Source organism: Pagrus major, chromosome 8 (assembly GCF_040436345.1).
Source record: "Pagrus major chromosome 8, Pma_NU_1.0".
NCBI lineage: Eukaryota > Metazoa > Chordata > Actinopteri > Spariformes > Sparidae > Pagrus > Pagrus major.
Genome location: NC_133222.1, coordinates 12,675,087 through 12,701,652, shown reverse-complemented (window position 1 = coordinate 12,701,652; position 26,566 = coordinate 12,675,087). Strand labels below are relative to the sequence as shown.

The following is a 26,566-nucleotide window of genomic DNA, read 5'->3' as shown; positions in this document are numbered from 1 at the left end:
TGAGTTTTAAAGCCGGGCTCTGTGCCACAGTGACCTTTCTGTCCGATCCTCAATGCTTTCTTATTGTCATTCTCATCCCTGCTTCTACATCATTTCCCAGAATCCTCACATTCTTCTTCTTCCAGCTCACCATCCTGTGTGTGTCACTGGAACAGGGACAATCAGATTGAAGGCTTTGGCTTATGGAAAGACAGACACAGTTGAAGTGAAAATGATCCACAAAAAATGCTGTTTACATATTGTGAAATCCAGTTTGGCTGCTTCATTATAATAAATAATCCCGTCTTTTCAATCTGCTTCTAAATTTGTTTTCGGAGAGTCAACATTTCAGCTGGCTCTTGAAGGACGGGTAGAATTGTTTCATTTAATTGAAATGATCCAAATGTGTCAGAGGGCTTTCATCACGGCCGAGAGGATAGAAGTAAATTTGATTTGAGAGCTTCTTCGGTCGGGGCGGTGAGTCCAGTGTTTGATGTTGCCTTCCTGTCACCAGGAGGACAGATAAGGGGATTCTGCACATACCTGTTGCCCCTGCTGCCAGTGTATAAATGGCAGCCTACGATGCTTTGAGCCGGACACGCACTGACCCACCCACACACACACACTTTGGTTGGCTCTCAAGATGAGTCACGGTCAGCCCCTCGGTCAGTTCCTTCGAGTGTGATTAATTTTCTCAACCAGAAGTGATTTTGACTGAATAGTTTTAAGGTTCTAGATGGACACAGCACTCATGGTGAGTTTTCCTTTATATTTAATTTTAATCAAAATAAAAGAATAAAGTTCCTGAGATGTTTAGTTAGAAGTGTTCTGGTTTCAGGTGTCCGTCTCTCTGCTTGGACTGGCTCTCGTCCTGCTCTCTCTCCCCGAGCACGCTTCACTGAACAGAGAATTTGCCAACACCTCAGGTAGGATGTCTGGCTGATTATTACTGATGAGAGCAGCCACTGAGGAGCCTTTCTAACTGGATCTTTGTGGTGTTTTTTAGGAACTGTGTTTTTGGGATCTGTGTTTGTGAAGGAGGCTCTTCAGAGAGCGATTGAGCTGACTGATGCTGCTTATGCTCGCACAAGTGAAAGGTAAAAATTACATGATTAGTACCCACTTATATAAGGCACTGAAAAAAAAATCTCTAAATTATTCCAGGGTGAAGAAGTCTCTGTCTGAAGGCGCCCTGAGACCAAGTGATCTGCTGGCTCAGTTTAAACAGATTGAAGCCACGACCAGGACTCAGGTCTGGGCTGCAGAGCTGCTGGACAACACAGTGGAGCTGATCAGAGAGATGGTGTACACCAACACTATGGAGCAGCCCAACCCTAATGGTACTGAACAGCAGCTTTAACACAACACATACAGATGTTTCTGCATCTAGTATGTGAAATTGTTGATAAACTAAACTTATCTTAGATGCCAGGCTCTCATTACCCTGGCTATGTTTCAGACAACAGATTAATTAAAGGTACTAGACAAATATTACATGCTTTTGACATGTTAGTACAAATAGGCCTGGTATTACTTGTCACTTCCGAGCAAGTTAAAGTCATCTGGGGATTTCCTCTCTAAATATGCAAGTTATTATTTGTATAATTTAGTTGCTGTGTTTACTGTTCGTTCCCAAAGAGCTGCTGAGTGAAGGAGACATTGAGAACCTGCTGCAGGTGACCGGCTGCTCTGCTGAGCTGCAAAGACCCAGCTGTGACTCTGACTGTCTGTCTGAGCGCTACAGATCCATCACAGGAGAGTGCAACAACAGGTCAGTGCTTACCAAGGTTATTATAATTCACTAAAACTAAAATAAAAACTAAAAACGAATGACGAATGACTAAAACCTATGTGAGTTGGGATCGGTTCCAGCCCTCTGTGACCCCTCAAAGGATTAGCAGTTACAGATAATGAATGAATATGACTTCAAACTAAAACTAGGTGTGAAAACACATTTTACTGAACTGAAATAAAAACAAAAATTCAACTGAAATATTGTGTACTTACAAAACAAACTAAAATTAAATACATGTCAACAGGAATTGTATTAAGTTTTAGTCTTTGTCAGTTTATTTGTCAGAACAATAAGCATGAGGAGGAGGCATTGGATTTCTACATGACTGAGTGAGCTGCCTTCAAAGAGTGTTGAGTTTGTACTGTGATATGTATTCTGAACATCTTGCCCCAGACAAATATCCCCATATTATGATAACAAAAACTGAAACTATTAACTGAAACTAATAAAAACTAAACTAAAACTAAAAATTTTTAAACAATAAAAATTAAACCAAATGAGCAAACCCACTCTGGAAACTAACTTAAACTAAACTGAATTGAAAACAAAAATTAAAAAATATGCAAAAATAAAAACTATCCTAACTCTGGTGCTCACACAAAGAAACATGTAGTCACAAGAGCAGTGCTGTCTCTAACAGACTTTGTCCTGTCTAGAAAATATCCCAGATGGGGAGCTGCAAACATCCCATATTCCCGCTGGCTGCCTCCAGAGTACGAGGACTCGTGGGGGACGCCCAGAGGCTGGGACCCGGAGCACACCTACCATAACGCCACTCTGCCTCCGGTAAGAGTCGAGCAGCAGCACTCACTCATCCTCTGTCCCGTCAGCTGCTGTAGCTCCAACACTTTGTCTGTTGTCCAGGTGCGGCTGGTGTCTCAGGAGGTGTTGTTCACTCGCAACGACAACATCTCTCTGGACTCCACTCTGTCCCACCTGCTGGTGGAGTGGGGTCAGTGGATAGACCACGATGTGGTGCAGACACCTCAGAGCCCCAGTACAGCCGCCTTCAGGACAGGAGCTGACTGCACCCACACCTGCAGCCGGGACACGCCCTGCTTCCCCATACAGGTGAGCTTTACTGTCAGCTGCTTCTTAGTCCAGTGTGCTTTGTTTTTCTGTCCCTCCTTAACTTGTCCTTCATTCTACATACTGTGTAGATGCTGCAACTCTTTATTTATTTTAGAGGCAACAGTTTTCCCCTCATCATCACTTATAAAAAAATAAAACCTCTCCTCCCAGATCCCTTTGTCAGATCCTCGTAACGGCGTCCAGAGTTGCATGCCTTTCTTCCGCTCTGCTCCCAGCTGTGTCGCTGGCGTCCTGTCTCACCGCCACCGTGAGCAGCTCAACGCCATCACCTCCTTTGTGGATGCCAGCATGGTGTACGGCAGCTCCACCAGTCTGGCCTCGGCTCTAAGAAACCTCTCCTCTCCTCTGGGCTCAATGGCCGTAAACTCCCAGCACTCGGACCAGGAGCTGGCCCATATGCCGTTCCTTCCCCGCCTGCAGGCTCACCTGGACCCCTGTGGCCCTCGAAACTCCACCACCTCGAGGGCATCAGACAGATCCAAGCGCCAGGAGAACACCACGTCCTGCTTTCAAGCTGGTGAGTGAGTACATGCAGTAAGATCTCTCTTTAGATTTTAGTGGAGCTCTTGTTCATGATTCATGTTTCACAGGTGATTCCAGAGCCAACGAACATCTGGGAATGATCGCACTGCACACGCTTTTCCTGAGGGAGCACAACCGGCTGGTCAAAGAGCTGCAGCGGCTCAACCCTCACTGGAGCCCTGACACCCTGTATCAGGAGGCACGCAAGATCATGGGAGCCATTCATCAGGTATCACTTCAGCTGGATTTCATTCACCTCTACCTACATGAGCATTCCCTTCACTCTGAACTACTTCCTTTGCCTGTCCAGATCCTAACATGGGAGCACTACCTGCCGCGGGTCATCAGTGAGGGCGCCATGTCTCGTTTGATGCCTCCCTACAAGGGCTACGATCCTGAGGAGGATCCCACCATCGCTAACGTCTTCGCTACCGCTGCCTTTCGTTTTGCCCACGTCACAGTGCAGCCAGTCGTGAGCAGGCTGGGGCCAGGATACACCACCAACTCACAGCATCCCCCGCTGCCTCTGCATCACTCACTGTTTGCCTCTTGGAGGGTTGTGCAGGAAGGTAAAGAACGATGCTGTGAAGCATTACACTCTGATGACAATTATGTACTCATGTTTTCTGTTTTCTTCTGGTGTGTCAGGTGGTATAGACCCAGTGCTGCGGGGTCTGTTGCTGTCTCCGGCCAAGCTGCAGACTCCAGGTCAGATGATGGTGGAGGAGCTGAGAGAGAGGCTGTTTCAGGCGCAGGGAGGGATGCCTCTGGACCTCGGGGCCCTCAACCTCCAGAGGGGCCGGGATCACGGCCTGCCAGGTACCAGCTTTGTTACCTCTGATATCACTTTTTACTCAAAAGTCAGAACCATCACCAAGATTTGTTTTAATTTGCAAAGTGTATTTATTTTATCTTCTACCATTATGTTAGGCAAAGGGTAAATTCAACGTCGACAATGTAAGAAAACAAACATTTAATAAGAGTTATTGGACAGATATTAATTTGGCCTTTCTCACAGAAGATACTGTCACATTGTCATAAAAGAAAGGCGTAGATGTAACAAAACAATGACAGCTCGATGTCTCAGTAAATCATGACAGTAGTTCCACACTAATGCTAAGCAGGTTTTGAGTCTGTAGTGTATTAAACGGAAAAAAGAGACAAATACTTCTGGCTGCAAACAAAAAGACTGAGATGAGGAGGTGGCTAAAATCAGAGCCACTCACCTCTGAGGAATGATAACTACGTAAATTGATGAATGTGAAATAAATGCTTTTCCAAAATTAAAATTAATATATTAAAAGAAAAAGTGAGACGATCAAGTATACTTAAAAAATCAGTATGCACACCGAATCTACTTGTTTTGTGCTGTTGAGGAGCTTCTCACAGCTGCAAGAAAATAAAATTGAGTGCAGGTGGAGGTGGAAACATGTATTAGACAACACAACAAACCTTTTAATCTTTGGAAAATAATCTGACTTTCTCTTTTAGTGTTTTTACATTTTCTGCTCTGTCTTCTTGTTTTAACTAACCTTAGACTGGGCTTCCTTGTGTTTGACTTGACTGTGTTTATTCTGGAATATTGTCTTGCTTTTGCTTGTTTGTCTAAGCACTGTAAACTCTGTTTTTAATAGGTGCTATATAAATAAATAAAGTTAATTATTTGGAAAGTTTTGATTGGCAGTGACATTCTAAAGGTGAGTCATCCATTGGCACTTGCATCATTTCCTAGTACAGTGCGATAACCCATAGATAATTTGATAGTGAGCTAACTTCAAAGATATACTTTGAAAAAGAGCTCAGAGCATACTGTATACATTAATATGAAATGATGCAGAGAAAGTCAACATGCGCCAAACCAACCTTCCTACACCAAACAAATGCAGCCACCAGTGATGTGAAGAAAGTCTGTTGATTCCTGAACTATTTCCAGAAGAAGGAATGTATGTGTATGTGTCAGTTATTGTGGCTGAGTAGACCTCTGCTCAGGTTGAAGTTGGGTGGAGCTCTGCTGGGAACAATGGGTGCGCTCCAACACACAACTGGCACAGAGCCGCTTGGAGCCGGTCGGTGTGGTTTCCATGGTATACTGTACTTACAAACATGTACCAACAGCAGACTGATATCTCTGCCAACACCTACACCAACACAACATTAGAATTAGGAGGATATCAATCAAGCACACTCTGTTGCTGCTCACACAGAACTGAGAAGAAATATAATCAGGCAAAATAAGTGGGTGCACCACGGGTAAATATATGGCATCTGCTGAAGTACAGAGTCTAGCCATTTGCCCCAAAGAGTAATGATTTATTTCATTTAAGTGCTGTAATTTCTTCTGATGTTTACTAGAGGTGGTCTTTGTTTCAGGTAACTGAAAACCTTGTATTTAGTGCTCACTCTTCTGTCTGTCCCGTCTCTCCACATCAGGATACGGCTCGTGGAGAAGGTTCTGCAGCCTCTCTGTTCCCAACACGACATCAGAACTGGCCGAGATTCTGAGTAACTTCACTTTAGCTCACAAATTCCAGCTCCTGTACGGGACGCCACACAACATCGACGTGTGGGTGGGGGCCATCTCTGAGCCCGCTCTGCCCGGAGGTCGAGTCGGACCGCTCCTGTCCTGCCTGCTGGCAAGACAGTTCAGAGCACTGAGAGACGGGGACAAGTAAAACTAAATCCTGATGTAAAATTGTGAATATTATCGTGCAAGAAGAGAAATCTAAATGTTTTTTTCTCTCCTGAGGTTCTGGTGGGAAAGAGAAGGTGTGTTCACCAACCCACAGAGGAGACACCTCCACGCCGTCTCTCTTTCCCGCATCATTTGTGACAACAGCCACATCACTCACGTCCCTGCAAACCCGTTCTCACGCACCGAGAGACCAGAGGATATGCTGGCCTGTTCACACCCGCTCATCCCCCACCTCGACCTCAGCCCATGGAAAGAACCGGACACGGGTAAGAAAGTGAAAAAGAAGAATTTGATATCAGGTTTGTTGTGTTGTCATGTCTCCCTGCCTGACCTCTCTTCCAGATCCCAGCTGTGGTCCGATACCCAGGATTCAATCCGGCTTCTCGATGCTGTGCAACTCTGTGATTCTGTATCAGTGTCACTCTGGATTCAAGCTGCTGGGATCTTCATCTGTCAGCTGTGATCCAGACAGCCAGCAGTGGAGCCCCAAACCCCCAACATGTCAAGGTATGAAGCCTGGACTAGGTCCAGGTGATCTGAGCGGAGTAGATATTGAAGATCAGTGCATCACAAAATGGTTTATGTCTGTAAAATCACAACAAAAGTCACTCTTCCAACCACTAAGGTCCATTGGAGCTTTTGAGCATACCACACTGTCTGAATTGTAGACGTTCAAACTTAATTTTTTTTTAAGCCCTTTAATGACTTCTCGTCCGCGCTGGCTTGAAACTTGAGATACAAAGTGAGAAAACCCTCATCTGCTGAGGAACACAGATGAAGACAGACTGATGAAATTGCTCTGTTAACCGTTCCCCAAAATGTTACCTGTTTTTCATCATCGGTTTCATCAACACTGTTGGATCATGTCACTACAATATCTTCCAATCATATGATTTCACTGAAAGATTAACAATAATTGTGACTAATCGCCCCGTCCCATCAGATACAGAATGCATGTCTGCTTGATTTGTTGCAGATATTAATGAATGTCAAGAACAAACTTCTCCCTGCCCACAAAACCTGGAGTGCCTCAACACACCTGGTTCATTTATCTGCTCAGGTTGGTTCACACATTTTCTGCCTGTTTGATATTTAGTGCTTTATTGTGAAGCACTTTGTAACTTTTGTTTTGAAAAGTACCATGTAAATCAAAGGGACAGTTACCCCAAAATCAATACTACATATTTTTATCTTTTACTTGTAGTGCTATTTCTCCATCCAGATTGTTTTGGTGTGAGTTGCCCAGTTTTAGAGATCGAATATAATGGAACTGGATGGAACTCGACTTGTGGTGCTCAAAGCGCCAAATAAATTCATTTGAAAAACTAAACAGCAATGTCTCTTTCCCTTTCCAAAAGGCATGACCCATTTACTCAGGATAATCCACAGAGCTTGTTGTTAGCGGTTTCATGTAGGAACTGTTTCCTTTCTACCAAACTACACCCACCAACTGTATCACCATGCAAAAGGAAGTGTGCATCTACTCATGAAACAGAGGCTCGTGTCAATGGAAGCCCATTTCCACCAGTTAATGAAAAAATATATATATATTATAGAATTTTTGACTTTTTATCTCATATGTGTGACTTACAAAGGGAATATTTGTTTCATCAAGCTTAGTTTTCATCTTTCTTTTCTGAAACTGGCAAAAATAGGCATCCATACATGTCTGTCACAGCACCGGATGTAACCCTCCTCAGTTGAGCTGTTTTGTTGGCTAGCTTAGTTAGTTAGCCTCTCGTCCATGAGTAGATGCATGCTTCCTTTTGCAGAGTGGTAAGAGCTGGAGGGGGTGTAGTTCAGTAAAGAGAGAATAGTTCCTACATGAAAGTACCACAACAAGATCTGTGGAGTATCTTGAGTAACCGGGTCATGATTTCTGGAAAGAGGCATTGCTGTTGAGTTTTTCAAATGTAATTTTTTGGTACTTCGAGCACCACACCCTGAGTACCATCTAGTTCCATTATATTAAAGAGAAGGCAGATATCTCTACAGCGGATATCTCCAAAACTCTGCAACTCACACCAAAACAATCTGGACGGATAAATAACTCTATAGGTAAGAGGAAAAATATGTATTTTTGATTTTGAGGCGACTGTCCCTTTATTCTTTCCTCGCTTACATTGCTGACATATTTAAAAATGTGCAACATTTAAGTGTTATCCACTTCCGTTCTCCCGTTTGTGTGCATTGATCCAGAACCGTCCTCGCTGTCCGCCGTCTCTGTTGTCACTGCAGTGATGGTAGTGATCGGTGGTGTGGCCGCACTGCTGCTGCTGATGTTCTGTTACCGCAGGTCAGTCACTGAAGGTAGAAGTCAATTTAATGGACTGTTGACTACAGTGCCTTCAAATTCTGTAGGTGGCCCCGATCAGATCATAAAAACACACTAACATATTGACACACAAGTAGAAAAAATGTTCTGTAAATTGTTCGTTTATCCCTGAAACATAATAAAACATAATAAAAACTTCACATCGAAATATGAATAACTGAATGTCTCTTTTGCAGATATTTCCCCAAGAAAGAAGAGTTGGTGAATGCTGGATGTTGCCAGGCGAAAAGTTAAGAGTTTGGTCAGTTTTTGTTCTAATGTTCCTGTATGTCATATGAACATTATCTGTCTTCAGTATATTTGCAACCTAAAATAATCATTTGTGAACTTTCTGGACCTGTTTTTATTTTGTTTTGTTTATTTATGATGATGCCATATCACACTACGGCTGAACAAATCAATATTTCACATTTATAATTACCCCTGTTGTTTGTATGCTTATATCATACGATGTCCTCTGACTACACATTATGTTACTGACCTTTTAACATAATCCTTTAATTGCCCCCTGGGGACAAATAAAGTTTTTTGAATTGAATTGAATTGAATTGAATTGAATTGACCAGTCTGACGGCGCTCCCTCATTAACTACAAGTCAAAGATGAGGTCATGAACACAAAATAACAAGCTTACATAAGTCCTTTCAATCCGGAAACTAAAATCTTACTGGAATGTCAGCTCCAAAAACAGATTTTCATACCATAAAAATCCCTCTGAGCGGGATCTGGTCTCAATATCCCTGTGACTGATTCCTGCACACAAACCTGTTTGGCAGCTCTGTGTGTGTCTTTGTATCGAGGGGAACCAGGCTGTTCCTGGCAGTGATCTTAATCTAAAGCCAAATCAGTGTCGTGCTCTGAGAGAAATAGGTCTCTGTGTCATCTGGTTGTACTGGTTGTAAAATGAATTGAATTACGGCGATGAGTCATCGTTCCCAATCTTCAGTTTAAAATGCACAAAAGACCAAAAAACAAAACAAAGCATCAAAGTCAGACGAGCTAATCTATTTATCTGCTGTCAGATAAATCACACACGGTACAAAGGAGATGTCATCAGGCTACAATGCTGGTCTTTAATGGCGTGTTTACACTGGAAGACAGTTGATTATCAGTACACTGAGGTTAGAAACCTCAAAGCCCTAAAGAAGGCTAAGAAGCAGTTATTGCACTTTCTGACACAATATTCTTCAGTTTTACCTTCAACAGACGCTTTCTGTAAAAAATGGCCATTAATAACAATAAATCTACACTATGAGGTACAATCAATATACATTGCATAATATGGCTATGTACTGCATTCATGCAAAGTCATTTATGGCTTTTACTGTATGTACAGACTGTTCATTGCAGACGTGCAAAACTACAGTTGTGCATATTGCGATCACTTGTATTAAAGCTTTTTTATTTTCTAACTATATTGTGAATCTGTCACTATGTTGAGCTTGGATGTGTCAACACTAATTCATGATTAATGTATCTGGTCATTAAAGCAACAATGTATAACCTCCTGAAGAAAGATAGTTGATGGTTGAGTCTCATCCCCAGGTAATCAAACACGAATCCAAAGTGTCAGTATTTGATGATTTGAAGATGGGACTGATCAATTAACTATCTTTCTCCAGGAAGTTACATTGTTAGGGCTTTTCCACTGGCACTTTTAGCCGCGCCGAGTCTCTGTGTGGTCAACTGAATCTCTGTGGATTAAAGATTTTTTTTCCCTCGATAATTCCGACACCACATGAACGCACTATTAAATCCGCTCCTGAGCACTAATCAAGACAAGTGTGCCGTAAGTTGAAGACCTAATAGCCCTGTTGAAGTGGAAATGCAAGGTCCAATGAGCAGACATGCCGAGTCAAGTCGAGCCAGCACTTCTGTTTGGAAAAGCCCCATTTGTTGCTTTAAGTAAGGCCAGGCTAGCATCAAGCTGTTCCTTTCAAAAAGGCTGCAGCTGTTACATTTGTGTTTTTATACAAGGCAACGAGAACAGGAAGTGCAGGAGTGCATCAACTGCTGAGACAAAAAGTCTCGTCTGGTGTTTGAGCTGATAACTGAATTTAACAATGAGATGCTAACGAGCATCATATTTATGTAAAAATAAAGAAAACAAACCAAATAATTGGTGAAAACTTGGTGGAACTAAGACATTGCATATGTAATACTTGAGGTAAGAGACAACTAAACTCTCTAGACTGGTTTCATCTCGCTTTGTGCTCCTCACAAAGACCAAGACCTGAAATATGACACAGAATCTATTGTATTAACATGAGACTCCACCGGGGAGGTTCAGAAACAGAAACAACTCTCCTCATCTGCAGTAAAGCATGTTATTTCTACTTCTATCTATCTGTGCTGGTTTAATTCTTTGTCTGATTGCATAAAAGTGAACAGTTTCTTCTTCCCTTGTTGATTGACCTCTGCTGCAGCACTACAATGCTGCACAACCTCTGCTACTAAAACTGATACATGACTTGTTTGTTACCACAGTTTAACCCTGACCAGGACCTTGAATAATCCTGGTCCTGGGATCTTCTGTCCCGCCGTGTTTCAGTGGACTGTCAGGTCCTCTAGCCCTGGTCAGTGAGGTAGAAACCTAACTTGGCCACAGTCATCTCTCTGCGGAGACGCATCACCTCCCAGAACATCTGCTCCGCTGGACAGAGAGACAACAAAAGATACAACATGTCAGCTGCCTGAATGAAACCCTTCTTGGAAAAGCAAAGGAGGCAAAACAAAAAGATGTTAGTGTTAACTTACCATCATGTCTTACCAGGCCCTGCTGGATGTAGCGGATGTAAGTAAAAAAATTGCAAACAGCCGTGATCTAGAAAAACATGGTCACATGTAGCAAAAGTTAACAGTAGTAACAGCAGTGTATCAAATGAAGGTTACAGAGATAAAGCAATAGTTACCCGTGCTCGGCTCGAAGGAGAGATGTAATAGTAGCTCCCTTTGTCGCCAAGTTTAATGCGATGTCGGCAAAGGCGCGACATGCCGCTTAACGCACATTTTCTACAAATAGAGAAGGATCAGCTGTCAGAAAACAGCTACAAGACGTGGATACACAGTGATTTATCACACAAAACAGTGAACATGAGTCACATCCAATGAAAGCTGGGTTTGAACAACGACTGAATATGTGAGACCACACAAAAGAGTAGTGCACAATCAGAGAAAGTTAGTCACTGGAAGAGGAAAAGGTTCACCGTTCCATTAACACACACCAGACACATGCAGATCAGTCACTTGTGTTAGTGAAAAGTTGACAGGTGCTTGGTTCCCGAGAGGACTTACGTCTCTATTGCTGCTCTAAAGCCACTGGAAGAAAAAGATTTTTAAATCAGACAGTGATTAGAAAGGTGCCCGTTGATTAAACCCCTCTGATGTAAGACTGAAAAACCTCCAGCTATGACTACTAACAGCAGTGAGAAACCAAATACAAGTAAGAGTGGATTTTCAGTGATGACTATGCCATTGTTTAGCAGTGAATGGTGAAAGAGCGGACAGGTGATCGTTAATCTGTAAACGTGATAACTCACTTAGGGCCGCCACACTCTATAGCTGAGGCTTTAACCATCGGTAACGCTGACATGGCCACAGGCTCGATAGTCAAAGAGTTGTTTTCAACTGCGCTCTGCACCAGCTGTGACAGCTGTGGAGAAAAGTAATCAATAATGTTAATATAACTTCACACGGTGAAATATAACATGCAGTGTTTATGTGACGAAGCAGTGAGATTCTGGCCTCAGATCTGGTGAAGGAGAGGCAGGGTCCGATGTCTTCTCTGTAGATGCGACTCAGGAAGGCGGAGGAACGCTCAAGACATGGATTCTCCTTCCACATTAAAAACTCTGCATACAGAACGGAGTCCATCTGCAAGAAGAAAACAGTCCATCACACTGGCTTATTAAACTGCCTTTATAATGTGACAACTACATGCAGTTATGGTTCTACCTCCGACCCTTCGTAACCCGCCGTTAAATTACAGAAGTTTGCAAGTGACAAGATCATGAGCACATTTTCAAAATGGAGGCAGGTGAGCTGGCTTATTAGGGCACAGATCCAATGAGTATTATATTGTGCAAAACACTCTGGTAAAGATTCATTTTCTGCCTTCTAGCATGGTAAAAATAGATTTTAACCACATTTACCAACTGAAAAGTCTTGTAACAGAAAAATTACAGCTTCAGCTTAAGCTGCTGGCTGGTGCTAATTTTTAGCCCTAGCATTGGTCAATAAACCTATGCGTAAATTAAAAAACTAAAAGCGCTTACATCAGTTTGCGAACATGCTCACAATGACAATGCTAACCTGCTGATGTTAACCTGGTGTAATGTTTACCATGCTCACTGTCCTAGCATGTTAGCATGCTAACATTTTCGGATTAGCAATGAACACAAAGTGCAGCTAAGATTGATGGGAATATTTTACAGGTATTTGTTCATAAATGTGAGTCTTGAACACATTTAAGTTTTGGCTAGGTAACGGCATTCAAAGAAAACTTAAGGGTTCAACGAACATGTTACAATTCACGGTTATCCATCAAGTAGATGTTGAAATATTTCACAGGTTAAGTGAAAACTTTTATCTGTAGGTGGCGCTCGAGAAAATGTCAACAAAATGATTAGGATCCACCCTGAACTCTGCGGTTGTCTGAACCACATTTGATAGCATCCATGCAACAAAAGTTAAATATTTCAGTCAGTCTGCAAAGTGTTCAACAGACCAACATTGTAGAGCCACACAGCAACCATGGCAACAAATCATGGTTAGATAATATAAATTGTGAAAGTGGAATAAAGAGGCTGTGCGTTTACTTTTCTACTTGTGCCTCCACGAATCTCCAAAGTGGAGATTCGGTTCCTGCTGCATACTTGTAGCTGTTTAAAGAGCTGTGCTAATATTGGCACTCTCCAGTGAAAATGGTCTCGCATTAGCAGGAAAAAACTCTTTCCAAAAGGAGACAGAAGCGATAACACATTGTTTTGTAAGTCATAAACATTGTATTTCACTAACAAACACTTGACAGGATCAAACATTAAAATCAAGTCTTAACTATCGCTGTTGTAAAAAGTATCAAGTAGTAGTGTATAGACATATCAAGTCCATGTCCATCTCACAGCAACAGTGAAAACAGAGGCACCACGTTTATGTTACTCACTGAGTTTTGCAAACAAGAAAATGACTGATAATACTTTGTCCCAAGAGAGACGGTGCATTATTATCCCTTTGTGCTCTGGGGCAGGAAAAACCTACTCATTGTCCCATAAAAGGCCCAAACTACAGAAAACAGCAGCTAAAGACCTGCCAGCAGCTGAAGGCCGGTCAAAGGGATGCAGTTACCTGTCTGCCGTCAATGTCTAGCCCCTCCCCCCGCTCCTGCCAGTAATGGTCAAAGTTCACACTGACAGACTGGCCAGGGACCAGGCAGAGTATCAGAGAGAGGAGAGCAGGAACGGCAGGCTGAGAGAGGAAGAGATACCAGAGACAGAGAGGAAGATCAAGACAGGGAGAGGTTAGTATAGTGAGAAAAGAAAAGCAAAGATACGAGTGACTGGAAACAGGAATGAAGGGCAGAAACAGAGTCCAAGTTGCAGAAACATACTTAAAGGAGAAGAGAGGCAAATGTGCAAACACCATTCAGGTTACCTCTCGGTCCTCTTTGGCCGCAGGCTGAATGGAAACAGAGGACGGTTCTGGTTTTCCAATTGAGGATGGAAAGGCACCGCTCGCGCTCTTGTTGCGGATGTGGCCCCCGACATGTTTGTACGCTCCCCTGGTTCCTGAAGACTGCAGCTGTGGATGTAGCTGGCGGTTTGGTGAAGAAGGTGTCGATGTCAACACCAGAGTCTTGAGCGCTGTCACCTCTGCTTGCAGAACGTCAATCTGGGAGTTAGACACAGAAGAAGTAGAGACACAAAAAGTTAAGAGAGCGATGGTTTGATGATGGGCTTTTATTGTTGACTTCAAAACTATTTAGCAGAGCAGCCCCAGAGTGCAATTCAAAAATAGTTTAGGTGCTGTGAAGGAATTTTAATGGGACAAAGGGTCATGAAGTATTACCTACTGGAGAACAGGACTTTAGAGAAACAACTTCACACACCTTTCCCTGAGCCTCCTTCAGTTGTTTTTCTGCTCCTGCTTGTTTGACGTTAGCTTCATGCACCATCTTGTGAGCTTCCTGTTGAGAAGAAGATTGAAACATCAACACAAAGTTTATCAAAGCTTTTATAAAAGCATCCAAAGACGTTAAAGACTGGGTGCTGAACGGAAGCAAAACTCTGAAGAGGGGCTTCAGACTGAAACGTCACATATGGAGATAATAAATGTTCCCGGGAGCATTATCACGTGTGCTGTCTCTAAGTATTTTTCATGTTTGCTTTGATTCCTTCATAATATAAATGATCATTGCAGCTCTGGGGCCAGAAAAACAAAACAATGAGCCACAAGAGGTTTAATGCTTCGTAAAGCTGAGGGGAACTGAAGAGTCCAGCCGCTTGTCAGCATGAGCGACCCCTTTCACATACTGTATAATCATTTGATCCACTGGTCATAAAATAAAACTCTGATTTGTGTTGATTTAAACTATGCGGGAAGTTTCTGTCGAGCAAAACCTCGTCACAGAATATCCATTGTTTCCTTACAGAGAAAAAGATGAAACATTAGTGTTAAATTTACACTTAATGTTTTCACTGCAAAGCAAATTGTCATTTTGAGGACTTGTAATGAATCGCAGCATCGTGACACTTCCCTCATCACCAGGGTCAAACCCACGTATCATAATTACAGTGCACTCAGCAGAGAGCAGTGATTACTGCTAACCTCAAACAGACTGGCAGTCAGCTCCTCCAGCTCCTGCTCCAGCTGATTCCTGACCTGCGACAGACGCTCACACTCCTTGTCCTTCAGTTTCAGTTCCTGAGATGTGCAAGAGAAAAGATCACAACCACATTTACGAGGAAGGACATTTGCACTGTCAACTCTTTTTTTTCAGGTTTTGCGCGTGTCAGCAGAAAGTAGGTTGCGACACCTTCTTGGCAGCGTCCAGCTGCTCCCTGAGGATCTCCGACCCCTTTTCTCTGATTTCTCTTTCTCTGATCTCCAGCGAGGAGCTACGGAGCCGGGAGAGGCTGCCATGGTCTCGGCCTGAGGTGGGCCCAGCCTGGCCGCCTCCTTCCACTCTGGACTCCAGCTCTGGATCCAGATCTACCAACCTTTGCAAAAGCAGAAATACAATCAGGATTGTTATTGAGGGGAAAGAAAGATTTTCTGTCCACAGTTTAGGATATACGGTTGATTTAATGACGATGACTGGCTACACCACACATTGTTTTAGTTGCCAAGCGGCTGCAGCTGTATTGTACACTGACCCTTACATGTACAGCCATTTTAGTTTCAGAGCGTTTGATGTTGAGGATTCATAAACAGATTCACAATGTTTCGAACATTAGGAACCATTATACGTTTACAGGAAAAATAAAGATCTTAGTCTCAAAGTTGACAATAACCAGTGATCGAACAACAACTACAATTTACTCAAGTACTGTACTTATGTACAATTTGGAGGTACTTTGCTTCAGTATTTCCATTTTCTGCTTCTTCATACTTTCACTCCATTTATTTTGATAACTTTTGCAAACAAATTCAGATTATTCAGTGCTGATCAACTATTACAGAGCCAATCAGAGCCAAATTACTGTATTTTTATTTTTATCTGCAATCTGACACACAAAACACACAAACCTATAATTGTAAAAAAGCTGAATGTCTTGCAGATAATCAGCTTAAACTAATAATCAGTGTCCCCCTAATCAAAGCAGCCTCTTCCCCAGCTCTGGGGTCTACACATGAACTACATCACTGAGTTACAGCTAATTAAAGTTACAATGTGAGAAATCAGCTGAGCCACAGACCCCTGAAGGTCCGCGGACCACAGCTTTAAACCCTATGCTACTACATTAGCAACCTCACGTTCAGTTAATTAAATGGTGTTGTTTTTTTCCCACCAAGTTGTACAGATTGTGCTCAAATCAGTTCATCTACACACACGAACCGAGACTTTTAGCTAACAATCAGCTAACGTCACAACTTTTCTAACACGGAGAGGTTTCCCCGGTGTCCGCCCTTAAAGCTTACCCTGTCAGCGGCCAGGACCGCAGATAAACCTCCCGCCCTGTCTGGGTATCTGTCAGCTTCTCCCCTCCAGCGTCCTTCAGGTGTTGTTGTTGTCGTTGTTGTTGTTTTTAAGTTAGTAAACAGTGAACAGAGTGAGCTAACGTTAGCTAGTTTCAGTCAAACTAATCTCAGCCGTTTAAATCACAGTCAGCGGAGGAATGCGGACGCTGACGTAACAACCGACACATCAACAGCAGCAGCCTCCTTAACTACCAGTGACACACACAAAACCATGAAGTTTACACGTCCTTCACCGCTTTTCTTCTCATCCTCTGTGTTCCCTTTTCTAGACAAGAAAAACGAGCGTCCCTCCTCAGTTTCTGCCTCTTTCTCACAGGTCACATGACAGCGCATCCACTCCCAACGCCCTGAAAACAGCCTGTCCGGTCCGGAGCCAGCAGCGCACCGACACATGCAGCCAGCAGCGACGCATGCAGCCAGCAGCGCACCGACACATGCAGCCAGCAGCGCACCGACGCATGCAGCCAGCAGCACCGACACATGCAGCCAGCACCCACACATGCAGCCAGCAGCGCACCGACACATGCAGCCAGCAGCGCACCGACACATGCAGCCAGCACCGACACATGCAGCCAGCAGCACCGACACATGCAGCCAGCACCGACACATGCAGCCAGCAGCGCACCGACACATGCAGCCAGCAGCACCGACACATGCAGCCAGCAGCACCGACACATGCAGGCAGCACCGACACATGCAGCCACCAGCACCGACGCATGCAGCCAGCAGCACCGACACATGCAGCCGCCAGCACCGACGCATGCAGCCAGCAGCGCACCGACACATGCAGCCAGCACCGACACGTGCAGCCAGCAGCACCGACACATGCAGCCAGCAGCACCGACACATGCAGCCAGCAGCGCACCGACACATGCAGCCAGCAGCACCGACACATGCAGCCAGCACCGACACATGCAGCCAGCAGCGCACCGACACATGCAGCCAGCAGCACCGACACATGCAGCCAGCAGCACCGACACATGCAGCCAGCAGCACCGACACATGCAGCCAGCACCGACACATGCAGCCGCCAGCACCGACGCATGCAGCCAGCAGCACCGACACATGCAGCCGCCAGCACCGACGCATGCAGCCAGCAGCACCGACACATGCAGCCAGCAGCGCACCGACACATGCAGCCAGCAGCACCGACACATGCAGCCAGCAGCACCGACACATGCAGCCGCCAGCACCGACGCATGCAGCCAGCAGCGACACATGCAGCCAGCAGCGCACCTACACATGCAGCCAGCAGCGCACCGACACATGCAGCCAGCAGCACCGACACATGCAGCCAGCAGCGACACATGCAGCCAGCAGCGCACCGACACATGCAGCCAGCAGCACCGACACATGCAGCCAGCACCGACACATGCAGCCAGCAGCACCGACACATGCAGCCAGCGGCGCACCGACACATGCAGCCAGCAGCACCGACACATGCAGCCAGCGGCGCACCGACACATGCAGCCAGCAGCACCGACACATGCAGCCAGCAGCGCACCGACACATGCAGCCAGCAGCACCGACACATGCAGCCAGCAGCACCGACACATGCAGCCAGCACCGACACATGCAGCCAGCAGCACCGACACATGCAGCCAGCAGCACCGACACATGCAGCCAGCATCCATGTATCCGATTACTGCACTACTCCATTACTGATCACATCTGTCACTCAGGTCAAAGTACAAGTCCTGCATTAAAAATTAAGTAATTAAGTAAAAGTATTAGCATCAAAGTAGAGGACCAAAAGTAAAAGTACTTATTATGCAAAATGGCCCATGGATAACTCCAGTAGAATATATATAATATAATATAATATAATATGACTGGATTATAATGAGTGATGCATTCATGTACATGCCACTTTAAAGGGGCACTTCATGTTGATATTTACAATATTAATGAGGTAATGATACAAACTCAGAAATATTTATTTTTAAATATTTTAAATATTATTACTGTTACAAGCTAGAACGGTGGCAGGGTCCGCCAATTATAAACAAAGTAAAACAATATGAAATTGTGTTGCCCTGTAACCAGATGAATTACCTCCAGTGATGTCACTCAGTGGCTTCAAGTTGCATTGTGGGTAATGTAGGCAAAGCAGTCCTGCATTGCACTCGCTATGGACAGTTTAAAAACAAATTATCAAAATTGATACGACAGAACCACAGATACCACCTTTTTTATTCCACGCGTTTTTCTTATTTTTCAAAACCTGGAGACTAGATTACCCACAATGCACCTTAGCCACAGAGTGACATCACTTGAGTTAATTAATCAGATTACATGCAGCTTCCTCTGGAGCCTCAAAAGACTTCATACTACATGTGCAGTAGTACTGTACATACTTAGTTATATTCCACTACTTGATCACAGGTCTTTGAAAAACAAAATTTAGGGGACAATTTTTGTTTGTTTTTCTTTTATTAAAATATTTATCATGCCATCATCAATATCATTCAGGCTCTACTAACCAAACAAAGAGCATCAGTGCGACTCTCATACTACAGCAATTCACCCCATCTCTCAATATACAAATCCACTTTAGACGCCTTAAAATCTATCATAATAAAGCACATCAGTTGGCTGCTTTGGCAAGGGACTTCTCTCATTTCCTGTTGGGTCTCTACTGTACTTTATAATGAAGGAAAAAATTAAAACCAAAACAAGTCCTGATCCGACCCTGCAGTCGGCCCACAGATTGAAAAAATGCCCGATCGTGTGGCTCTGTCTGTGAATATGTTGCTCGTGACAGCCAAGGTTCCTCCGCCCTTTACTACTTTGTCTGACGGCCGTGGAATAAAATTTACATGTAAAACAGGTCTAAGATAACATCATGTATTTTTAGAGTTAAGCTAGTGACTAGATAAAGACCATTGTCAGCTAGTTTACATACTGACTAGTCCAACTGTCTTCTACCTCAATGTGATGGTCACAGGTGAAAACAACATTTTTCATTTCAGTGAGTAGAAGTTGTGAGTGATTGATTAGTTTTCAATTATTTTGATAATTGAAAACTATAGGATCCCAGTTTTTTTAATGTAAATATGTTGTGGTTTCTTTACTCCTCCATGACAAAAAGCTGAATATTTTTAGGTCGTGGACAAAATCAGACATTTAAAGATGTCATCTTGGACTTTGGGAAACACTAACTGAGAGTTAAGCATTTAATGAAAAAAGTCATTCTTTTATATACAGCTATTGTGGTATATTTTAGCAAGTTAATTAATAGTGAAATGATCTAACACTAAACTTTAGTTAACACCTCTTTTTTAACCAGTAAAAACCAACATGTTTATTCCACACAGGTGAGATCAACTCATCAGGTTTTTGACACTTACCGTCCAACAACACAGCCTTTCTCCTCAGTTTCCCTGCTGGACTTGTGTCTGGATCCCAGGACGTCAGGTGTGCCGAAAAAAACTGCAGAGGAATATACTGCTATTCCCGATCTCCCTGCTTTGAGGACTTCATATCCTGGGCTGGATGTTGTTGAAGACGGTGGAGAAGAGGAAATCCGGACACTGTGAATTCCCTCAAAAGCATCCATGTCTCTCTCAGGAGATGCAGGGACTCTTCAGAAACTAATAGATGGCTCCATTGAAGTTACATAAAGTATGTTGAATGCTTTTCCTCCTGTTTAATGATCCTGATTCCTGTGGGTGTCAGACACCTAAAATGCAGAAAAGAAAGAGTTACATAATGCAAACAAAGTCAAAGTCTTCCAGCAGTCGGTGGACGAGCCGTGACGTCTGCAGTGCTAAACTGTAACTTACACACAGAGCTAAAGGAAGTCAGGCTCTCTCTTTGCAGGCTTTCGTGCTGAAGGAATTTCTTTCTTTGAGATATCCAGTGTAAACATTACTTCAACCTAAGATAAGATACAGTATCACACACATGATAGACTTACACTCATCCTGGATCACTTCAGGACGAAATAATACACAGAATATACTCACCAGAGTGATCAGAGCTGCACCAAGTAAAAACTCAGTAAAAACTGCTGAAACTGCGCTTCGATAATCTCAAGATCGAGAGTTCAGCAGGTTGAAGTCAGTCCGTACTTCGCCCTGCTGTAGGTCTCCTGGTTAGACAGGAAGGGTTAAACACTAACACCTTCTAGTTAGAGTCCGGCTGTGCACATTTCTTCCAGCAGAGGGGGGTGACACACACTCTCACCTGATCGAGAGTTTTCAATGATCAAATACAGACTGACGCTTCAAATGGAAAATAATCAAATCTCCCTGCAGAAGTTCACTGAAATCAAGAAATGAGAATGTTGCTCAAAAGTGTGTCTTTGTGTTGCAGCAAACGAGAGGCACAGAGAGAAATGTGTCAAACTCTAAAGAAAGTGGTTGGACTGGCTGCTGAAATTGGTCACATTTCCAAAATCTGAACACAACAACTCAGCACTCATGCCTTTAACCAACCTATTTGTGGCCGTGTGGGTGCTTCAGATTAACAGGACCCGGCCTCACAATGCAGCTTTGTTGCTGAAACAGATTAACACATCAAGTGACCGGAGGTGTAGGAGTCCCCCGCTCTCTTTTTCTTTCCTTCTTTCCCTTCTACAACATTCTCCACGGACTCTGCCGCCACACATCTCGAGCCACAGCGAGTACGATGGCCAGACGTCCTCACATTGTGTGGTAAGTAACCACAACTTTACAGCCTTGTGTTGGGAGTCAGTAGAATTGACCTTTTGGGACCCTCACATGTTGTAGCCTGACAAACACCTGCTCAGGTAAATGATTAATGTTGTATCTCAACACAGTAAGGGTGTATGATTTCAAACAAGCTGGAGAACATATGTGAAATAACTAACACTGCTCTGTTTTTCTTCATTTTAGATATGTGACCAAATTGTCCTTATGAGATCCAGGTTGGTCGCTGACGCTGAGCTCAGACGAACTCCGGAGAGCATCACAACACTGGTCTCCTTCATGTCACTCCACAGTCAGCCAGCAAGTTGGCCAGCAAGCAGCAGCAGCAGCAGCAGCAGCAATGACAGTCACATACTCTCGCAGGGTTGCTGATGCAGGTCTGGGGACCTTCTTTAACCTGCTTCTGCGATGGAAGGGCAGCATCTATAAACTGCTCTACAGAGAGCTCATCATCTTCACTCTTCTCTACTCCTTCTTCAGTATTGTTTATAGGTACTTTCTCTGACCAAACACTCTGAACTCCACTGGTAGTTTTTAATGTTGAGTTGTCACCAATGTATATACAGTTTCTGATTTTATTGAACAGTAATTATTCGCTCAACAAACGTAAGACGTTTTAGAGCTGGAATTTGGGGGCCAGTGGAGGTCTTTGAGGAGCCTCTGGGGGATCTTTAGTTTAGGAATTGTAAATTTAAAGGTCCAGTGTCTAAGATGTAGTGGCCTCTAGCAGTGAGGTATGAATGCGAAAAGTCCCTCTCTAGAGCCAGTGTTTGGTTTGTCTATTCCGGGCTACTGTAGAAACATGGCGGACTCCATGGAAGACGACCAGTTCCCTCTGTAGATATTAAAGATTAATTGGAAAGGTAACAAAAACACGACAATCCTTAGTTTCAGGCCATTATAGACATACAAAAACATATTTCTGAATATATAATTCTAGTTCTGCCAATAGATCCCTCTAAATCCTACACACTGGACCTTTAATATTAATTTTTGCCAATAGTATAGTATATATAAATAGTAGTATAGTATAAATATGACTGTTTATACTATATTGGAAACTGTTTACATCATCAAGAGGAAAGTTTTGATATAAAAAGAATAATCTGGTATATTAGGTCAAAAGAAATGTGAGAAGTATGTCAATATAACATAAAAAGCAAGAAACTTTTCACTTTATGAGGAGAAACTGAGCTTTTTTTGGTCACAGTAGTTTTGTCACCTTTATGCTGCCATATCTTCTGACACAAAAGTAACAAAAAAAAAGATCAACACCAACAAAGAGACCACAAGGCTCCCCTCCCTGGGTTTTAATTGTGATGGACTCAATAGTTGTTTCCTTCACCAGGTTTGTGTTAAATGATGACCAGAGGAGGCTGTTTGAGAAGCTGACTATATACTGTGACCGCTACGCAGAGCTCATCCCTGTGTCGTTCGTGTTGGGTGAGTTGAGACTGATTATTTTCTACTTCTACATTTCACATCCTCGAAACCATCACAAGGCATCCACTTCTTGTTCATTCTTTTGTCAGGGTTTTATGTCACTTTGGTCGTGTCACGTTGGTGGGGCCAGTTTGAGAACGTCCCCTGGCCAGACCGCTTGGCAGCACTGGTGGGAGGTCACGTTCGTGGAGCGGACGAGGCCTCCAGGCTGACCCGACGAACCCTGATGCGATACGCCAACCTCTCTGGCGTGCTCATCTACCGCTCTGTCAGTACTGCCGTCTATAAGAGGTTTCCCACCATGGAGCATCTGGTGCAGGCAGGTACGATGTCGCAATGAAACCATCAAGCCAGTCTTATCACATACAGCACAACCACTATTTTAGGAGAGAGTGTGACGTGGTGGTTTTGTCCACGCTGTGTTTGTTCCTCTCAGGTCTGATGACGTCAGAGGAGCTGAGGCACATGGAAGACTTGCCCTCTCCTCACAACAAGTTCTGGGTTCCCTGCGTGTGGTTCGTCAGCCTGGCTCTGAGGGCTCGCACTGAAGGTCGCATCAACAACGACGTGGCGCTCACAGCCATTCTCACTGTAGGTCTTCATGTGTTGTCTGTCTGCAGGCCTGAACATCTTCACTTTGTGGAGTTTTTCTGCTCTGAAACATGTTTTTTTTGCCTGTCTTGCTTTTTTCTCCCTGTTCAGGAGTTGAATAGTTTACGGGCAAAGTGTATGAAGCTGTACGGTTATGACTGGATCAGCCTGCCTCTTGTCTATACTCAGGTTTTGTTGATATACTGTGCTGAAGTATAGTTTGCATTTGGTGATGAATGTACAATGATTGTGTAAAGAAATGACTCAGCTAATGACACCAGTAGTCTATAAGAATGTGATTTTGTGTGCTACAAAAATCATCATGTACCTAAAATGATTAACTCAGTTTGATCATAATTAGTGATTGACAGTGAAAAATAAGATGAAATCAGCAGCGTAAACACTTTATAAGAGACTAGTCGTGAAACACTTCCAGATTTGACTCATGTCTCTTAACTAGGTGGTGACGGTGGCGGTCTACAGCTTCTTCCTGGCTTGTCTGATTGGTCGTCAGTTCTTGGATCCAGCTCAGGGGTACCCGGGTCACGATATAGACTTCTACCTGCCCGTTTTCACCCTGTTGCAGTTTTTCTTCTATGTTGGTTGGCTGAAGGTGAGGAACAATAGATTCGTGTTGCGATCATGTCACACTGATGTTTTGTCCTTTTAACGTTTCTGTCTTTCCTGCTCATGGTCTCAGGTGGCTGAACAACTCATAAATCCTTTCGGTGAAGACGATGACGACTTTGAAACCAACTGGCTCGTTGATCGTAACTTACAGGTTTGGATTCCAACCAAACTGTGTCCCCTCTTTTTTAATCAAGAGGCTGTCTTCATCTTCTTGCTTTGGTGTCTTTTGTCTCCCAGGTGTCCTTGTTGTCTGTGGATGAGATGTATGACAGCCTGCCGCTGGTTGAGAGGGATATGTACTGGAATGAGTCTGAACCTCAGCCTCCCTACACTGCTGCCAGCGCCGAACACCGCAAACCCTCCTTCATGGGCTCGGCCCTAGATATCAGGTTCAATAATGTTTATATTTTCTTGAAGACAATTCTGAAACAGTCCAGCTAATCATCACCTAACCATTTATTTAATCCAATCTAGTGTTCCTAAGGAAGAGATGGAGTTTCAGTCCAATCTGGAGCAAATCAAAGAACACGAGGAAGCCAACTACTCCACCCCGCTGATTGGAGGGCTGGGTCGTCTTCTCGGCGTCCAGTCACCAAACTTTCCTCGCTCCTCCCGGGTCTCTCTGCTGCGCCGCCGTCCTGGAGCTCCGCTAAGCCGTTTCCCTCTGTACCTTCAACAGGAAGCACCATCGACTCCGGGTCAAGCCCGCCAGCCTTTGAACCAAGAGCGAGATCCGGACTATGCCTTCTCCACCATGCCCTTGTACGAGAGGCCGGGTTTCTACAGCTGCCCACAAACACCCATCCACTGTGTGCCCCCGACGGTGCCCCGCCCTCGACCTGCCCGGCGGACTCAGAACGAGTGGGACCGCAGCTGCAGCTCCCTTGCTCATCCAATGGTGGGCTCACAGTTGCTGCCTCCTGACACCCCAAACCACGTCCCCCCACCACCATCCTCTGCCTTTCCCTGGCTGAGTGAGGACAGCGGGGTCCCCAGTGCCCCTACCTTCTCCTTCCCAGACCCACCTGAACTCTGCCCGATATCTAAACTCAGACCTGGACACGGCTTGCTGTCTCGCCGCCCTCCACCTCCACGCCTTACTCTGGACACCCTCCCCTCAGCTGACAGCCAGCCCGGACCCCCAAGTGCTCGGGCGGCAGGAAGCGGAGGGGAAAGAGTGTTCTCGTTCACTTCACCCTCTCGCACAGCGGCAGCAAATCCCAGTAATCCCAACAGCAGCTCTAACAGCATTAATGCAACAAGCACCAACAGCGCTGGCACAGGAAGTCTCTGCAACGGTGCAGGTCACGGTAATTTTAGTAACCATGGGAACTTCAGCGCCAACATGAGGGCGAGCAACGGGGGCACCAACGGCGGGCTGAGTAATAACATGAACACAGTTTCCACTTCAGCGTCATCGCAGCAAGAAACCAATCAGCAAAACTCGCCCAATGATTCAGGAATCTCATTGGCTGAAGGGGACCTGCTGGGCGTTTTGGTGGACAGCGGGGTGAACAAGGCGACAGGAGGGAGGGAGCAGGACTGAGAAAAGAAGGTGTGACAGACTGTTTTTGTATCACATGTGGCTTTCAAAACATTACTCACGAACAGGTCCTGATCTGTGCTCCATCTGACGCGCATTACAGTCATCTGGAGCCAAACACACAAACTGAAAAGTATTTGTTGCAAACACTGAGTTAATCTCTACTTCCTGATAAGCTCTTATAGAACAATTAACCTACTTGTAACGCAAAAAAGCACCTTATGAGATTTAACCGTCAACATGCAAAGGTTTCCTCTAAATCTCAGCAACAAGACGCAGAAATGTGTATATTTAAAAAAAAAACTTGTCTTCTAAGCATTGTTCCCATCAGTGTACTCTTTAATAAATATTAAGTATCATATGTTTTGTTTCTTTTGTCATTTTGTTTTTTTAATAAAAAAATGAAACTTGAAATTATTTGGTTACCATTTTATTTTGTTATACAAGGAAACTGTTTGTACAATTCAACTTAAATTCACAAATATTCATAATATATTCATGTTATATAAAGCAACTGCAGAGAGAAGAAGCAAAGTGTACCCTGGAGAAACATCCTCCTGGGTCACACCTGCTCAAACACATCAGTGTGTTCGGACAACAAACATATTTGATTCTTCAGCAGCTTCTGAACAGTTGGCTTACACAGACACCGTATGTAGTTATCCCATAAATACGTGATTGATGCAACTCAAAGCTGACGCATTTAAAAGTGAATACTAGGTGAATATATGGAGGGTTAAGTATGTCACAATTTTAACCACAGTAGGTAAATGTTTTTGAAAATATGGATTAAAGGGTAAATTCATATAGATTTGAAAAATTAGTTAGGGATCTCCCGGCTTCCTCTTTGACACAAAACAAAACAAAAAGTTCAACACAAAGTTGAAAGCTAGTAAAATGATGACCAGCCTAAATGTTCAGGTTTGAGGACTCTCATCACTTTAGATATCCTTCATCACTCAACACTAGCAGGAACTATAAAGTGCAAAAAAAATATGAGAATATCAGAATGAAAATGTCAAATTAAGAAAAAAGATGCAAAATCAGGAAACAAATGTGGATTTATAAATGTAAAA

The 26,566-nt window shown here is 43.9% G+C and overlaps 3 protein-coding genes across 3 annotated transcripts; 2 read left to right on the top strand and 1 right to left on the bottom strand.

Annotated features, from left to right (window-relative positions):
- Positions 1-715: 715 nt before the first annotated feature.
- On the top strand, positions 716-8,905 carry epx (eosinophil peroxidase). The gene is made up of 17 exons (XM_073471803.1): positions 716-733; positions 818-905; positions 986-1,076; positions 1,144-1,319; positions 1,618-1,750; positions 2,431-2,560; positions 2,639-2,845; positions 3,017-3,383; positions 3,457-3,617; positions 3,699-3,957; positions 4,037-4,207; positions 5,819-6,056; positions 6,135-6,346; positions 6,423-6,587; positions 7,057-7,140; positions 8,280-8,376; positions 8,592-8,905. Exons 1-17 carry the CDS (start codon positions 716-718, stop codon positions 8,647-8,649), a joined length of 2,655 nt encoding a protein of 884 aa, XP_073327904.1. The 3' UTR covers positions 8,650-8,905.
- A 557-nt stretch (positions 8,906-9,462) lies between these two features.
- On the bottom strand, positions 9,463-20,664 carry rab3il1 (RAB3A interacting protein (rabin3)-like 1). Its single transcript, XM_073471215.1, has 12 exons — positions 20,579-20,664; positions 19,961-20,292; positions 15,445-15,628; positions 15,237-15,332; positions 14,518-14,595; positions 14,064-14,300; positions 12,159-12,287; positions 11,954-12,066; positions 11,709-11,732; positions 11,327-11,426; positions 11,172-11,238; positions 9,463-11,067 (listed from the first exon to the last, which is right to left on the bottom strand). The coding sequence occupies exons 2-12, from the start codon at positions 20,167-20,169 to the stop codon at positions 10,982-10,984; spliced, it is 1,323 nt and encodes a 440-aa protein (XP_073327316.1). The 5' UTR covers positions 20,170-20,292; positions 20,579-20,664; the 3' UTR covers positions 9,463-10,981.
- A 959-nt stretch (positions 20,665-21,623) lies between these two features.
- best1 (bestrophin 1) lies at positions 21,624-25,493 on the top strand. The gene is made up of 9 exons (XM_073471802.1): positions 21,624-21,775; positions 22,632-22,726; positions 22,816-23,049; positions 23,163-23,317; positions 23,429-23,506; positions 23,778-23,930; positions 24,018-24,098; positions 24,185-24,336; positions 24,422-25,493. The coding sequence occupies exons 1-9, from the start codon at positions 21,624-21,626 to the stop codon at positions 25,491-25,493; spliced, it is 2,172 nt and encodes a 723-aa protein (XP_073327903.1).
- The last annotated feature ends 1,073 nt before the right edge of the window (positions 25,494-26,566 follow it).